Raw genomic sequence first — 16,844 nt, 5'->3', positions numbered from 1 at the left:
GATTTGTTGTTGCTAAACAAACAGCTGGATGCTACAGGTGGATCGATAAGCCTCGCATGCCTGCCAGCCTCCCAGCATGCCTTTCAACTGGATAGACATGGCTCTCCGTCGAACTGCAATCCCGCTGTCGTTTGGAAAACTCATGAGTCAAATATTAGGACTTGTCGGATTGTTTTTAATTGAGCTAAAGTTAATTTTCAACATAATTTACTCTCCTGACCATTAAATCCATAAATATAATTTCTGGATTACATAACTTTACAAACATTCTAATCTCTTTACCAGTAAAATAATGCCACATTGTACTACTGTCATGATAACAAATGATGTTTAACTACAGTGGAATGAAAAGTGTGAGAGCTACAAGCAGAAACCAAACCAGGGCATAAATGAAGGAGATATAAAATAGATAGACAAAAGACAGACAAAGAAAATGGAAGGATTAGCAGATGCAGAGGAACAGAGGGGAAAGGAGAAGGATTTCAAAGCCAGAGAGAGAGAGAAAAAAGAGAGGATGGGAATTAGTGATGGGCGAGAGATGGCAGGATATCGAAATGGGCGAGAGTGGGTGTCAGGGAGTGGAAAGGGAGACCCAGCGAGAGAGGATGAGCCGGAGAAGAGACAGAAGTTCAGAAAGAGATAGTGACACAGAGGCAGGCAAACAGAGAGGAAAAAGATGGGACAAAGATGCACGTACACAATAAGAGGACAGAGAACACCATTGACAAATATACAGTTATAAAGAAGACAAAGACTCAGAAAAAAAGATTTTAAAAACGTGGCAGCTGTTTGGAGATAAAACTTTGATATTTCATTTCCATCACCATCACAAGTTCTAGTGAAACTCAGGATAAACCACAATCACAAAACAAGTGTGCTTTATGTGTAAATGTTTCAGGAGAGCACAACCCTTCATCTACCAGACTCCGATAAATAAATACCATTCTTTATGACCTGGCTATGAGACAAAACTTATTTTTGTCGAGGGCTAAATAAATTAGTATTATTACTCTCACCCCAGCACCTCAGTGTGTGGCAATGGGCAACAATCCGGTGTAAAATGTGAAACAGTTCAATTCACTTTCAGGGAATAAACAGAAGATTCGAAGTAAACCCCCAAAAAGGAACCTGTGTTTTGGCTGCGTTGGAGCGGGAGTCAGAGTCAGATGGGAGGGGAGGGGGAGTCTTGCTGTGTCTACATATGTAAAGCAGCAGGGAAGCAGCAGTGTGTCAGACTGAGGCTCTGGCCCAACCTGGGCTCCTCGCTGATCCCTCCAACACATCAATCATACAAAACAGGGCCATCATGGCCACACTGCATGCTGGGAGACACACACATACAAACACACACACGCATGCAGCATGCTTAAACACAAACAACTGAACAAACACACACAGGGTTGTACTAACACACACGTTTAAATTGTATAAACACGCACACACTCCACAAATATGTATTAAATAGCACACACATGCATACACTCAGAGGTAAAACTTACAGATCCATACAGTATCACAGTGCACTCACACACACATACATGCACGCGCGCACATGGATACAATTACACAAACAAACATTCTGCAACATGCACAGAGACAAAGACATACGCAAGAACATACCAAAATAGTGCACATAGTACATGACACACAGAAACACACGCAAACTACTCACACACACGCGAACATGCAAAGACAAAGTCTCACACAAAGCACGCAGACAAACAGAAATAGGTATCCTGTGCCCACAGGGTGCCCTCGCTCCCGACCATCTGTGACGGGTGCCAACACACAGTGGGTGATATTTACATGAAGACCCAACCCCCCCTCAACACACACACACACACACACACACGTAAAAAAGAAAGAAATACCCACAAAGGGCCACTCAGATCGCTTGATCTCCCAAAACTCATTAAACATGCAGATATATGCAAATATATGCACCTCTAGAAATCCACCTTGGGCCAGAGTGTGTGTATGTGTGTGTGTGTGTGTGTGTATGTGAGTGTGTTTTTCTGGCTGAAAGTACACATTAGTGAGAATGTGCGTGTGAGTTTGTCTCCACTGTAGCAACTACCGAGGCTTTGACGGTGTGTCTGTCAAACTAGATGCTGTGTGTGAGTTTGTGTAGGTACTGTATATGCTGTAGATGTTTTTACACTTGTTTACCAGTGCTGAGTGGTGCCTTTCCTTGTTATAAGTCATGCATCAAATTATATTATTACTTTTAAAAGTAATAAAACTGCATTCAGAAATCCAGACTAACATTACCCCTTTAAAAGAATATATTTGGGGCTGAAAGATCTGCATTCCAGTTTCATTTTCCTTGTTTTTAGTCGCCCTTTTTTACAAAAATAAAAGTAACAACATTAGTTTTGCAAATCGTAAGTCATAAGTTAGTATACCCTAACCACCCGCACTAACACCACTGTACCTGTGCTAAGTGTAGAAAATAACAAGCAGTTAATGGAATGAACTTTAAAAGAATTTGTTAATATATCTAAAAACAAATAAAACATTGTCATTACAAAATTTCCTCCTGACTTTACCATCATTTAAAGTACATACAATATCTAGTAGTCTGTTGAGTGCTTTTGCATTAATTCACTTTGCAGTTGGAGATATTTTTTTTAAGGAATCAGCTGATATGTGTTGATTTGTAAACTTAAAGATGATGCTAATATTTCTGCACTACACCAGTCAATAGTTGATATTTTGATATTTCATGTCTTTAAATATGAGAGAAATCAAATTAGTAAAATACTTACAAACTAGATTGTCCATAACAATCCCTGTAACTCAGGATAAACCACAATTATAAAACATATTGAGGTGTACTTGTTTGGAATCGGATCCAAACATTTCCTACAGAAAACCAGAGAAGTATTGGATAATGTGGATAATTTCTTTAGAGAATATGTAATAAAACCAACTGCATCATATCCATCAAAGTAAAAGACACTGATTGGCTAATATAAATGTTTCCTACTGGCTGCATGCACTGATCAAACTCCATAGTTCCTACAATATCTGCTGCTTGTTCCAGAATCAGTTCCTCACTGTGTGTTTGGTTTGTGTGAGTGACTCCAGACAAGGCATAGGGGATGGTGACGGTAAACACATATGATCTGTCAGTCATGGCCTGCAAGAGTGCTGTGTGTGTGTGTGTGTGTGTGTGTAGCCACAGTGCTGCAGGCTAAATAGTGCCATTATATTCCTACAGCAGCACTAGTCACAGTCAGCTTGAGAGTCAAAGTCCTCTGGGAATCAGAGATATCTCTGTTCAAAGACCGCTGCCACCCTGCTACACGCACGCACGCACGCACGCGCGCGCACACACACACACACACACACACACACACACACACACACACACACACACACACACACACACACACACACCCACCCACACCCACACCCACACCCTGTGGGCAGCATGGAGCCAGGTGGGGTGGAAGAGAAAGCAATTTATGTCGGTTTATGCAGAAATGCTGCCCGTCATAGTTACTAATTAAAAGAGTCAGTTTATCCAAATGTTAAAAGCAAGATTTTTCTTATATGTGCACAAGTTTTGAAATAGTTGACTCTGAGATTTCTGCCTCCACTCCAGTAAAATGGTGAAATGGTGGAATTTTGGTTTTGGTGCTCACAGCAGTGACATATTACATGAAGAAAATATTCTAAACAACATTTCTTTCCAGAAGCTGATTCAGGAAAGAGATGTTGCTGCTGAATTTGTTGTAGGTCATTACAGCTGTTACCACTACAAACAACATTTCATTCATCTCCATTGTAGTGGGGTGGAGGCAGAAGTCTCAGAAAAATCTTAAAACCTGGGCTAAAAAAAGACCCAAAACTATCTGCATGGATTCTATATTTGGGTGAAACAACCCTTTAAACTAAACCCAGTACAAACCATAAATATGGTATACTAACATTTTATAGTTTCCAACAGAATGTTACCTCTTAGCACTGGATGAGGACAGACAGAGACGAGATGAAGGTGAGACGTGTGAGAGAGAGAGACAGAGATGGAGAGAGAGACAGAGTGAGAGACCAAGAGGGAGAGAGAGAAAGAGAGAGAGAGAGAGAATGAAGGAAGAAATAACATCTGATATAACTTTTATCTGCTTATGAATTATCCTTAATGGTTATCATAGATATTGATGATTATATATATATATATATATATATATATATATATATATATAGATAGAAATAGATATCTTTCAAATTCTATATTTAATCACCATCGTCAGTGTGGTTTGAATCCATACTGTGCATTGCTGGAATAAGCATATTCCATATTGTGCTATACTGCCTGCAATACTGTCTCTGATAAACAGTGGAAGCACTGAGTGAAGGCACCACAGATGGCGGTAGAGCGAGCACAGGGGAAAGCAGATATGGGAAGAGAGAGAAAGAGAGAGAGAGAGAGAGAGTATTTCCAGCCCTGCGGTCTCGTCTCCTTCACAGCGCTGGAAGGTCAGGCGAGCCTCGAGACACAGCACTCGCTCCCTTTTCACTTCAGTCCCACTTTTATTCCAGAAGCACCACAGCGCTCTTTGACAATTGTCATCATGACGAATCAATATAGACTCTCCACAGACCCTCCTCCTCTTTACCCCCTCCACTGCTGCCCTTGAGTTTTTAAACACTGATCCAGCAGATAGTCCAGTTAAAGTCTCTTCCCAGGGCCTCCATTTTCTAGTTTACCCTTCACTCTCTGCCATCACTCCATCTATCTTGTCTATTAGTCCTGTTTGTTCTGTGTCTCTCTTGCCTCATCCTCTGTTCCTCTCTACGTATCAATTCGAAATTTAAGTGCCGTGCCTCTGCAGTTTTTATTTCTGCAGCAGCACAGAAAATGTCAAAAACCTTCCAATGACTACATATGAAAGAACCATGATATTAAATTATTGTACTGGTAAAGGGGAATAAAATTACCCTGGAAATCCAGAGTTCTCGCGAGAGCACAATTTGAATTTGCTCAGCGAGTCCCTCTGGCATTCAGTAATGATGCTCATTAACTATGCCCTTGTAGCCGAGCTGCACCAATCACATCGCTGTATCTTATAGGCGGGCCAGAGGCGAGCTAAACAGATGACAGCACTGCAACGTCGAAGTCATTAGTAAACATTGCAAGATGGCTACGGAAACAGCTTTGGCCGCTACAATGAACGAGTTAGACTTGGCTTTTTATCTAAAAGAGGAACAGAAGACGGCGCTCCAATCCTTCCTTTGCAAGAAGGACGTTTTAGCTGTTTTGCCGACCGGATACGGCAAGAGTTTAATCTACCAGTTAGCTCCTCTGGTAGCTAAGAGTTTAATCTACCAGTTAGCTCCTCTGGTAGCTAAGAGTTTAATCTACCAGTTAGCTCCTCTGGTAGCTAAGACCAGAGTTTAATCTACCAGTTAGCTCCTCTGGTAGCTAAGAGTTTAATCTACCAGTTAGCTCCTCTGGTAGCTAAGAGTTTAATCTACCAGTTAGCTCCTCTGGTAGCTAAGAGTTTAATCTACCAGTTAGCTCCTCTGGTAGCTAAGAGTTTAATCTACCAGTTAGCTCCGCTGGTAGCTAAGAGTTTAATCTACCAGTTAGCTCCTCTGGTATAGGGTGACCAGACGTCCCGGTTTGACCGGGACAGTCCCGATTTGACCGGGACAGTCCCGATTTTCAATTGTTTGTCCCGAGTCCCGACAAAAGCCTGTCGGGACGCTAAAATGTCCCGGTTTACACCAGGTGCAGAGTCAGCCGATTTTGCTGGGTCTTCAGCCCCGAATTTTTGTAGTTTAGCCCCAAATGTAACTTTGTCCAGTTTATTTTTACGAGGCGAATAGAATGGGCAGCTATGTGCGGGGTCCGACCATGGCGTATTTGTTGCTATCAACTAGCAACCATCTCTCCGTGAGGAAAGCCCATAGACAGTGGGAAAGCCGGGTGAAGTTTTGGGAGGAATCCTAGCCAAATCAGTGTAATACATTGATGCCATCAACACAAAGTTTAGGAGCGCAATGCTAATGATTTAGTTTGAAGTTCCTGTGACATGACTTTTCCAGTCTACGGTTCGGACTCAGACACACGGAGCTCTGAAGCAGACCTGCTTGTGTCCACTCTCTGTAAAATGCAGCGCAGCTTCAGGTTTATGGACACACTCAGCTGTGGGCATGCTGCGGTAGACGTGTTGCATTTGAGCTCCGTGTATTTCTGTAGTTTCCGTTTTCCACCTCCGATGTAGAGCAGCGTTCAGTTACTTCTCCAGCTAAACTATTTGTCTCATCCAGAGACCAGAGACCCAAACGGGGCACTGAGTCTGTCAGAAGGTCTGAGGTCTACTGTATCAGCAGAGCAATCACGTAATGCACAGCAGACTATGGTGCAGGTATAGATTAGTTTCTGAAATATAGTGACTTTATTCTTGTAATAGCCTACTAACCTAACTTTATTTTTCTCAAAATGTCACGACTCATCGTCTCCTCCAAATCACAGAGAACACAGATATACTGTACTTTGAATGTGCTCAAAGTTTTGGACATGAGCAGAAATCTTGCTCAAACACATCTGAAATATTACAGTCCAGGGGTCTATTATAAATTAAAATGAATTAATGTATCATTGAGGTGATTAATTGTCATATGCACATTTAAGGAGGTTACTTCCTCACCAAAAGACGCCAAACAGGAGGGAGGAGTAAATGATGCCTAGGCTACAGATATTTGCAGGTTGCAGTATTGATTCAGAAAAAGGTAGAAATATGTGCATAAAAATTCACCAGAATGCAGGAAATGAAGTGGTTATGCTCAAAATGTTCAATAAATCATTTTAATTATTTTGGTGTTATTGGAATAAATAACACTTCAAAGAATCTTTTTTAGAAAAAATCTCAACATAAATCTCACACTAAACTGAAAAAGCCTGTTGCTGCAATTTTGTTAATTTTACAGGAAAAAACACTGTTATTATTAGATGAGGAGCCTACGATCAAAATAATGAAGTTACTGTCTGTGTATATGTCTGACCTGGGCTGGCACATGTTCACGTTAAAAAGCGTGTGCGTGCACGAGCACTACGATCACGTGCAAAGTGTCCCGGTTTTAGCTCCGGGAAATCTGGTCACCCTACTCTGGTAGCTGAGAGTTTAATCTACGAGTTAGCTCCTCTGGTAGCTGAGAGTTTAATCTACCAGTTAGCTCCTCTGGTAGCTAAGAGTTTAATCTACCAGTTAGCTCCTCTGGTAGCTAAGAGTTTAATCTACCAGTTAGCTCCGCTGGTAGCTAAGAGTTTAGTTTACCAGTTAGCTCCTCTGGTAGCTAAGAGTTTAATCTACCAGTTAGCTCCTCTGGTAGCTAAGAGTTTAGTTTACCAGTTAGCTCCTCTGGTAGCTAAGAGTTTAATCTACCAGTTAGCTCCTCTGGTAGCTAAGAGTTTAGTTTACCAGTTAGCTCCTCTGGTAGCTAAGAGTTTAATCTACCAGTTAGCTCCTCTGGTAGCTAAACTTATTGGTACACTCTGGATACGTCACCCTGTGTATTGTTGTGATTGGTCGTAGTGTTATCCAATTGCGTGCAGTGAGATTTTCAAATGCATGCTTGGTGCTGCCCCTCGAGTTGGGCCATTTTCATTACTCATTGCCAGACCCTTAATCTTTCAGATTTGGGTCTGGATTTCTAGTCTAGACTAAAATAGTCCTTCTTATACATTCCTGTACTGTGACAATTAGTTGAACTTTGGGTGAACCATGATATTTGATCAACACTATCTGTAATAACAGTTTAGAAACAGAGAGATTTAAAGATTGTGTTTTAGGTGTGTGTGTGTGTCCCTATTCTCTCTCTGTTCCTCTTTGTGTTGACTTCAAGCGCTGTAACGCTGCCCCTATTTTCAGCACCCTGTACTTGCGATTGTGTGTGTAGATGTTCCTCTCCAATCCATGGTAAAGTTGACAACCAGCATAAAACCAATCAGTGTGTGTGTGTGTGTGTGTGTGTATGTGCTGATTAACGTTGTGCTAAGGCATGCAGCATGTACGATGCGAGCGTTAATTCGCGTTGCGAGCATTGCGTTGAATCGTCTCGGCCCTCCGGTAATGAGCAGCGGCGGCGGTATGTGGCTCAGCTTCACGGTGTTTCCTCCCCGTCTCTGCAACATACTGGGCCTTGGTAATTGGTCACAGAGGGGACAGTAAATCTGCGTGAGTATGTGGGAGAACCAGAGACACAGAGAGTGTGTGTGTGTGCATGTGTGCGTGTGTGTGTGTGTGTGTGTGTGTGTGTGGGAAGAGGTAGGTGATAGAGGACAGGAGGTGGGTGTCTTTCATCTTCACAGCTTTTTCTCTGTAAACCTCCAACTGTTTACAAGGACTGATGCACATAAACACACATACACACACACACACACAAAGAAAGAGCCCCCCCCCACTGCTACCACCTACACGTATATACAGTAAATGACCTCAGCGCGCTACTGTCTGTGAGCATGGATTCTAATCAGACGTCGGCAGCATTGTGTCTGTCAAACCCGGCCAAGGTTACTTAACCTTCCAGTCTTAATTTCCCTTCCATTTTAGCTCCTTCCTCTATATCAAACATCAGCACATCTATGGCAGAAAAAAGGAAAAGAAGAGTGCAGGGAGGAAAATGAAGATTGCCATGCTTGGCTGAAACTCGGAGATGAAAGTAGAGGATGATTCACACTGCTATGGCAAAATGAGCTGAACCGAGCTGAGCTGTGCTATTTTTAAACAACTATACATTGAAGCTACTGGAAGGGGACAATGTGAAGTGAAGCAATTCATTTCTATATCATGGGAGAAGGTATCTGAAATAGGGTGTCCAGGAGAATCACAGAATGTGAAAATTAGTATACGCTTTGCCAAGATTTTTTTTGGTACATTTTGTAAGTTAGTTAAATTAGTTATCACTTCAGAGCTGCAGGGGAATTGTGCAGACAAATATATAAATTCTTCACTGGAAAATTCATATCAAAGTATTGAGATATGCTAATAAAGTTGACAATATTGGAGGGCATCTTGAATGATAGATAAAACAAACGAACGAAAGGCAAAACAACCAAATTTATTTATTTTTTATTGTAATTTCTACTGTTTTGTAGAGTTCAGAGTAACCAAAAATGGAAAACAATTCGAGTAAAAGCAGGCTTTGCTTATCCCGTGCGAAACATGAAACTCAGATGTTGGGGGGGTAATTTCTTAATCACACGAGGTCCCAAGATGATAATAATCCCGTGCGAATAGGGCTTAAGCAGACAGGCGTCTACAGTCATGCTAGCAGCTCTGAGGCTATAATTAGGCACAGCAGTGCTTTGAGCTAAATACTAACATCAGCAGGCTCACAATGAAAAAGCTAACATGGTGATGGTTAACAGGTATAATGTTAACATGTCCACCATCTTAGTTTGGCATGCTAACATTTGTGAATTAGCCCAAAACACAAAGTGTAGCTGAAATGTATCTTAAGTGTAGCTAGGTGGCGATGTTATGGCTAAAAATGAAAAAAAATAAAAAGCTGCACAACTGATGTTGCAGTGAAAGTAAGGCTGGGCAATATATATCGATATTATATCGACATGGATATATGAGGCTAGATATCGTCTTACATTTTGGATATCAATTATATTATGGTCGCTATATCCACCTTACTGATGATTATTTATCAAAAATGTCACTGTGTTAATAACTACAATATCACCGCAATATCAACATCGATGTATTTGGTCAAAAATATCGTAATATTAGATTTTTTCCATACCGCCCAGCTCTAAGTGAAAGTACATTTTCTCCCTCACCTGGAGGGTCCAGAGGCCTCGTGGTTGCTCCCCCCAGCAGTGCACCGTCATCAGGGTCCAGTTTTTCAGGCCAGCCGTGGAGGCGTCATTGGGCCGTGTGTCCAACAGCAGTGACACAGTGCCGGCTGGAGACTCCAGGCTTACAGAGAGGTCACCGCGACACACGGTGCTGATGCTCACTTTCACCTGGTGAGAGACAGGTGGCAAGAAAAAAAAGGTGTGAACAAGGAGAGTGATGGAGGGACAGAGAAATAGGAAAACAAGAGAGAGGAAGTGGGTGGACAGAGACACAGCATCATGTAAACATGTTATCTTTCAGGCCTTCTCCTCAGTACCACTGTATAACACCATGTGCCTGTTTATTGATGGTGACGGAACTAACTAAAATAAAGATTTCTTTTTTTTTTAAACACTCTTTACTGCTGTGATTTTTTACCTTAAAAGAATAGTTTGACATTTGATATTCATTTTCTTGCTGAGAGATAATTGAATGAGGTTGAACACTCACATCTGTAGGACGTGTACGCTACATATGAAGTTAGAGCCAGCGACCAGTTAGCTTAGCTTAGCATAAGGGGACTTGAAAAGGGGAAACTAGACTGGCTCTGTCAATTAGCCTGGATAATTAACATTTGTGTAGTTTGTCTTATCCGTATAAAACAATTTTTGATTTAGTGCATGCAGACTTCAGTTTCTGCACCTGGCCAAGAAATAGTCCTGTACATACATCTCCATGAAACCAATGCTAATTTTACAATCTGTTTTTTGTGCTATTTAAACAAACAAGATATAACATGTTAATTAGTGACTTTCAGAGGTGTTGGTAGGCAAATTGTGTTACCTTTAGAGAGAGAAAGCAAGGTTACCTGTTTCCTTGTTTCCAGTCTTTGTAACTTGTCTAACTTCATATTTAGCGTACAGACATGAGAGCGTTATCAATCTTTTCATCTCACTCTCTGCAAGAAAGCGAAATATGCATATTTCTTAAAATGTTGAACAATTCCTTTAAATGTGATGCAACGCCTCTTCGGACCATCAGTACTCATTAAAAATGTACTGTATTCCTGCGATTGTCATTAATATCTGAGGTAATACATGTGACACATGGATGATTAGGCCAATCTGAGTAAATCTGTCAAGTTTAAATCCAAATCCAGTCAGTAATGTCTGAGATACTGTGCACGCCAGACGGATGGACAATCCAATGATTTGTGCAAAGCCACCCAAAGATGAAGACAAAGACAAGTAGGGAGCAGAAACAGAAGACACAGTGACAAAAATGGCTGAGGGGAATATTAGCTAAATTATTTAAATAAGCACATACACCTCCCAAACCCCCACCCTATGATTCCCACCCAGTAAACACTCTCCCTGTCCCTGTTCATCACAAGCAGCACATCTGGTGTGACAATGGCACATCGCAGAGAGAGCCGCCAAGCTGCAAAAAGACTGACAGCCCACTCCTGTTTACACTGCGTTACCACGGCAACACGTCCATCAATCACACCTCGCAGCGATGGCCTGACCCACGCTTTCTGCCAGGGAGCAGAGCCGCAAAGATGAAGCCTTTTCAATTTACATGCTGACACACACTCACTCTCTCTCTCTCTCTCTCTCTCTCTCTCTTCAGTTTTCTATTTCACAAGTACACACAACACACTCACAAACATAGATACCTCGCACAAACTCAAATGTGCGCGTACACAGACACGCACAGTACGTACGCCGGCTGACACAGTCAAACATAAACACATTTGCATGTACGTATTTGCCTGTACTCAAGAAAACACAGTTTTGCTATTTTCTGCAAATGACACAGCCAACATATTACACATCACAGTATGATCTTTTTATTTTTATTTTTTTTAATCTTCCATTCTCAGATAGAACACATGCCACATAAACCCAGAAAACAATTTCTATGAAATGTTGATACTTCCCTGGTTGTGGGCAGAAGTTAAGTGTATGTCAAGATCAACAGGAAATATATTACAGCAATATCAGTATACAACAAAATATATAAGTATACAAGAAAAACTCACCTTTTCACCTTTCCATGTTTTAAAGGAATAGTTCAACATTTAACACTCTTATTTGCTTTCTTCCCAGAGTAACATGAGGAGATCTATGCAAATCTCACTTCTGTCCTTTAAATATGAACCTACAGCCAGTTAGCTTAGCTTAGCTTAGCATAAAGACCGTCAAATAAAAAAAAAATTTAAATCACAACCAGGACAAGCTGTGGTTTAACAGGGGTTATGTGCGGGACTATTTCAGAAGCAGTCACTTCCTGGAATGTTTGCTGGTTGCCTGGCAACCACAATTTATTGTTTTTTACCTTTGTTTTTTGTACGGATTAAACAAAAAAGATATAACATGTTTATTAGTGCACTTTAGATGAGCTGATACAGTGGGTGGATTATGGTACCTTTCGAGAGAGCCAGGCTAGCTGCTTCCCCCTGTTTCCAGTCTTTATGCTAAGCTAAGCTTACCAACTGCTGGCTATAGCTTTATATCTAACAGTTAAATATACCTCGCAATAATAAGCATATCTCCCAAAAAGAACTAGGTCTTTAAGATCTTCTTTAAGTAGAACTCTTTTTTTCAATATTTTTATATCCAAGTTTTCTTAAAAAAAAAAATACAGATTTTGGAACAATGCACTGCATGTTCATGGCGTCTGTGCATATAAAAAACTGCCGCCTGACCTGAACGTGCTCCAGAGTGTTGATCTCATTAGTCCTCCAACGGCAGGCATCTGATTGGATGTTCACACTGACCACACCTCCTGGAGAAACGATCCTAACCAATAAAAATGATTACATAAGTCAGTAGCCAGACCCCAGAAACGCTGACCAATCAGAGCAGACTGGGCTTTTTCAGGGAAGGTGGGGCTTAAAGAGACAGGCGCTAAAATTGAGCATCTCAGAGGGGGGGGAGAATACAGGTACATTCAGACAGACAGTATGAGAAAAAGAATGTGTTTTTTGAACATTAAAGCATGTAAACATATTCTAGTAGAAACCCAAAATACAAGTATGAACCTGACAATGAGCATTATATGGGACCTTTAAGCCACATGATACATCTAGAAAAGCATTAAAAATAGAACCAGAATTAGCAGTTATGGGGGTTAAATAAACATACAGTATGTAGTCGATAGCGGTAGCTTTACCTGCTAGGATGGAGTGTGACTTCTTGCATGCACTTCCTCTGTGGCGCAACAGTGTTGAAGCGTGCAGCCTGCTGCACCATCAGCCCTGCATCCAACAATCCAAAACCATACCTGAAACAAGAAGGGAACATGCACTCCATTATATACGGTATGTGTTTGTGTATACGATAAGGAAAAGCATCCTTATATATTCACACACATGTAAACTGGAGGCTTTTATGTGGGCTGCTGAATGTGCTGCAGGAGAAGAGTAAGTGCTAATGGCTCCGACATGAGGAGGCAACAAGTCATTGACGAAGATGATGTTGTCCTCTGAAAACAATCGCTTCCCGCTCTGTCCGGGCTGAGGCTGATGGCTGCTGTTTGTACCGCCTGTAATTGCCTGGAGGATTGATTCTGAACAATGTGCCATCTCACGGACTGTAATCAAGCCTCATTATTCATTCTTTACCACCCCAATCTGGGTGCTGGAGACACAATGGCCGACCCTTAAGCGGCGTCGCTGCCTGGTGACTGTATGACCACTGCCTATCTTACTCTCTCCTCCACTTTACCAATCCTGCTTCATCTCTTTACGTCTCTTTTGAATCATGCGCTCTCATCTTTCCTCTTTGCCCTCTCTTTCTCAGAGCAGCACTGCTATTCAGTGTTCTTTTTCTTCTTCACTCTCCTCCATCAAACCTGAATTTCTTGCATCAGAACTCTCGTTTGCCACTTCAGTGATGCTGAAATCGCAGTCCGCATAAGACTCTTCTTAATTCTCCTTCAAGTCTTTCATTTCCATGCACTTTCTCTCTTTCAGTTCCCTCTTGTTAAAATCATAGTCCTCAGACTGAGTAACAGGGCCATAACAACCTTCATTCTCCCCAACCCCTCCTCTCGGAAATCCAGAGGGGGTGACAAAGAGCTAATTTCTGCCATTATTACCATACAGACCTTATGACGTTAATCTGCAATAAGTGAAATTCATTATCCTGATGACGGGGTCTCTCGGAGCAGCAGAGAGAGAGACAGAGACAGGAGAAAGGAGCGAGCTGATCAATAACTCAATCTGCTGCGCTGCATGGGACTCCACCTCCTCCGTCTCAGACTGACAGTGTGTCTGAGCTGCAGCCCTCACCGCCCTCGTCCTAACAGCACGCCACGCGATCAATGGACACAATCTAATCAGCCACTATCACCACCAATGACTTTTAGCATGTATGGGCCTTGCATAATGGCATTAGGCAGGCGGTGTGTGGGGTTGAGGTGAGCTGCTGAAGTTCAGGGTCATTCGTTTGTGAAAACTGTGAAGAGTTGGAGCAAAACACAGCTGGCAAGAGCTGAACGCACAACACTAGAGGAGCAAGTAATCGACTGACATTAATCCTTATAAACAATAAAGATATAATAAAAGTGTTTTTATTCATTAATCAATGTTTGTTAGAAGTCACTCAAAATAAACTGATTACAACGAACTGTGATCCTGAAAGCTCCCTAATACACATTTAAAGATGCATTCAAACAAATGTTAATGTTGCTGCTTAAACTTTGCTCTGTTGTAATGCAAAAACTAAAAGATACTCTTGAACTCACTAGGCTTAGGCATTTGATTTGACCGTTGACACTGAAGAGAGGCACAAAATGAGCTGGGGGGTAACAGGGTTTCCAAGCCAGAATGGCACGTGTCTTGAACCACTACGTCATTGAGACACCCAAAACTCTCCAATTGAAAAGAGCTCTGCGTTGAAACAACACAAGTGGCGTGTTGTTTCAGGTAGCGGTAGTCTCGCAATGCCAGACCTTCCTCCACAGCGCTGCTGAGGAGGGTCTGGCTAGTCCACACAGCCTTCGAGGATGGGAGAAAAACGTGCTCTGATTTATTGGCATTTCTTTAAACCATCGTCAAACAATTGTCATGGGCGGTGCTAAGCACTGGACAGAGCCCCAGTGCGGCTACAAAATAGTCTCAGGAAGGAACTTGTTTTGGTGGACCATGTGTACATTCAAAAGTAGTTTTAGTCGTGCAACAGAAAACTCCAATTGGACAGATAGTCTAGCTAGCTGTCTGGATTTACCCTGCAGAGATCTGAGGAGCAGTTAACCATAGTCCTCATCAGGGACGGACTGGGGCTAAAAAACAGCCCTTGACTTCCTCCCAAATAAGCCCATCATCCGGCCATTCGCCCCTAGCCGTGCGTGACAGACACTAGCCAGGATGTCCTGATACTATGCCACAATACTGTAGCCTATCAGACGAGGTACTCACAGCTAGTAACATCTCAAAACCAATGATGATAACTGGGGTTGTGTTTATTAATGAAGCCTCAGCCTTCAAATAAAAACTAAAAATGTACAATGCCATTACATCTGCATTGAAAATAATTCAAATAATGAAATGTCACTGGCTACAGAAACCCCAAACTACACAAACTTTAATTAAAATTTATAATTTATAAATAATAAAACAGTACAGAGTATTACTGACAACCCTTTCAGAGATAAAGTAGGCTACTGGCTGTAACTGAACATGGGGATTAGATTTTCTGTAGGCCTATACCAAAACTACACTGAGTGTTAGTTACTATATACTATAACATATAACTATTCAAATATAATGTAAATGTATATAATACGTGTTGCTTTGTGTTAAAGAATTAGCACTGGATAACACAGAAAAGAAAGTGGAAGGTAACGGACATCCGGATTTCAAAGCTCTGAAAAAGACAGCTGAAATGCAGCGTTTCAGTCTGAACGAGGCCTTAGACTTGCATTATTCTATATTTGTCCTATTATCAACAAATCCCAAGAAACGACCTACACCAATAATGCATTGTTTGTCTCTATTTACTCTCTGACCTTCCCAGCCTCTCTGTCACACTCAGCACCAAGCCCATTTGTTCCTACTGAGAACATACTGTACATCTTAAAAAAAGAAACAGGTCACAAATACAGTACAGGCCAAAAGTTTGGACACACCTTCTCATTCAATGCGTTTCCTTTATTTTCATGACTATTTACATTGTAGATTCTCACTGAAGGCATCAAAACTATGAATGAACACGTGGAATTATGTACTTAACAAAAAAGTGTGAAATAACTGAAAACATGTCTTATATTCTAGTTTCTTCAAAGTAGCCACCCTTTGCTCTGATTACTGCTTTGCACACTCTTGGCATTCTCTTGATGAGCTTCAAGAGGTAGTCACCTGAAATGGTTTTCCAACAGTCTTGAAGGACTTCCCAGAGATGCTTAGCACTTGTTGGCCCTTTTGCCTTCACTCTGCAGTCCAGCTCACCCCAAACCATCTCGATTGGGTTCAGGTCCGGTGATTGTGAAGGCCAGGTCATCTGGCGCAGCACTCCATCACTCTCCTTCTTGATCAAATAGCCCTTACACAGCCTGGAGGTGTGTTTGGGTCATTGTCCTGTTGAAAAATAAATGATGGTCCAACTAAACGCAAACCGGATGGGATGGCATGTCGCTGCAGGATGCTGTGGTAGCCATGCTGGTTCAGTATGCCTTCAATTTTGAATAAATCCCCAACAGTGTCACCAGCAAAGCACCCCCACACCATCACACCTCCTCCTCCATGCTTCACGGTGGGAACCAGGCATGTAGAATCCATCCGTTCACCTTTTCTGCGTCGCACAAAGACACGGGGGTTGGAACCAAAGATCTCAAATTTGGACTCATCAGACCAAAGCACAGATTTCCACTGGTCTAATGTCCGTTCCTTGTGTTTCTTGGCCCAAACAAATCTCTTCTGCTTGTTGCCTCTCCTTAGCAGTGGTTTCCTAGCAGCTACTTGACCATGAAGGCCTGATTTGCGCAGTCTCCTCTTAACAGTTGTTCTAGAGATGTGTCTGCTGCTAGAACTCTGTGTGG

The 16,844-nt window shown here is 41.8% G+C and overlaps 1 protein-coding gene across 5 annotated transcripts in view; it reads right to left on the bottom strand.

Annotated features, from left to right (window-relative positions):
- The window catches only part of LOC120561851 (proprotein convertase subtilisin/kexin type 4-like), a 271,064-nt gene that overhangs the window by 25,714 nt on the left and 228,506 nt on the right, over nucleotides 1-16,844 (bottom strand). For all 5 annotated transcript variants that reach the window (XM_039805152.1, XM_039805150.1, XM_039805148.1 and 2 more), the window contains 3 exons: nucleotides 12,978-13,088; nucleotides 12,511-12,604; nucleotides 9,803-9,988 (listed from right to left, as the gene is read on the bottom strand). In XM_039805152.1, coding sequence (XP_039661086.1) covers nucleotides 9,803-9,988; nucleotides 12,511-12,604; nucleotides 12,978-13,088 — 391 coding nt within the window. The remainder of the gene's footprint in view (nucleotides 1-9,802; nucleotides 9,989-12,510; nucleotides 12,605-12,977; nucleotides 13,089-16,844) is intronic.

Source organism: Perca fluviatilis, chromosome 7, assembly GCF_010015445.1.
Source record: "Perca fluviatilis chromosome 7, GENO_Pfluv_1.0, whole genome shotgun sequence".
Classification (NCBI taxonomy): domain Eukaryota; kingdom Metazoa; phylum Chordata; class Actinopteri; order Perciformes; family Percidae; genus Perca; species Perca fluviatilis.
Note: the sequence above shows the minus strand (reverse complement) of the source record. Positions and strands in the feature narration are given on the sequence as shown.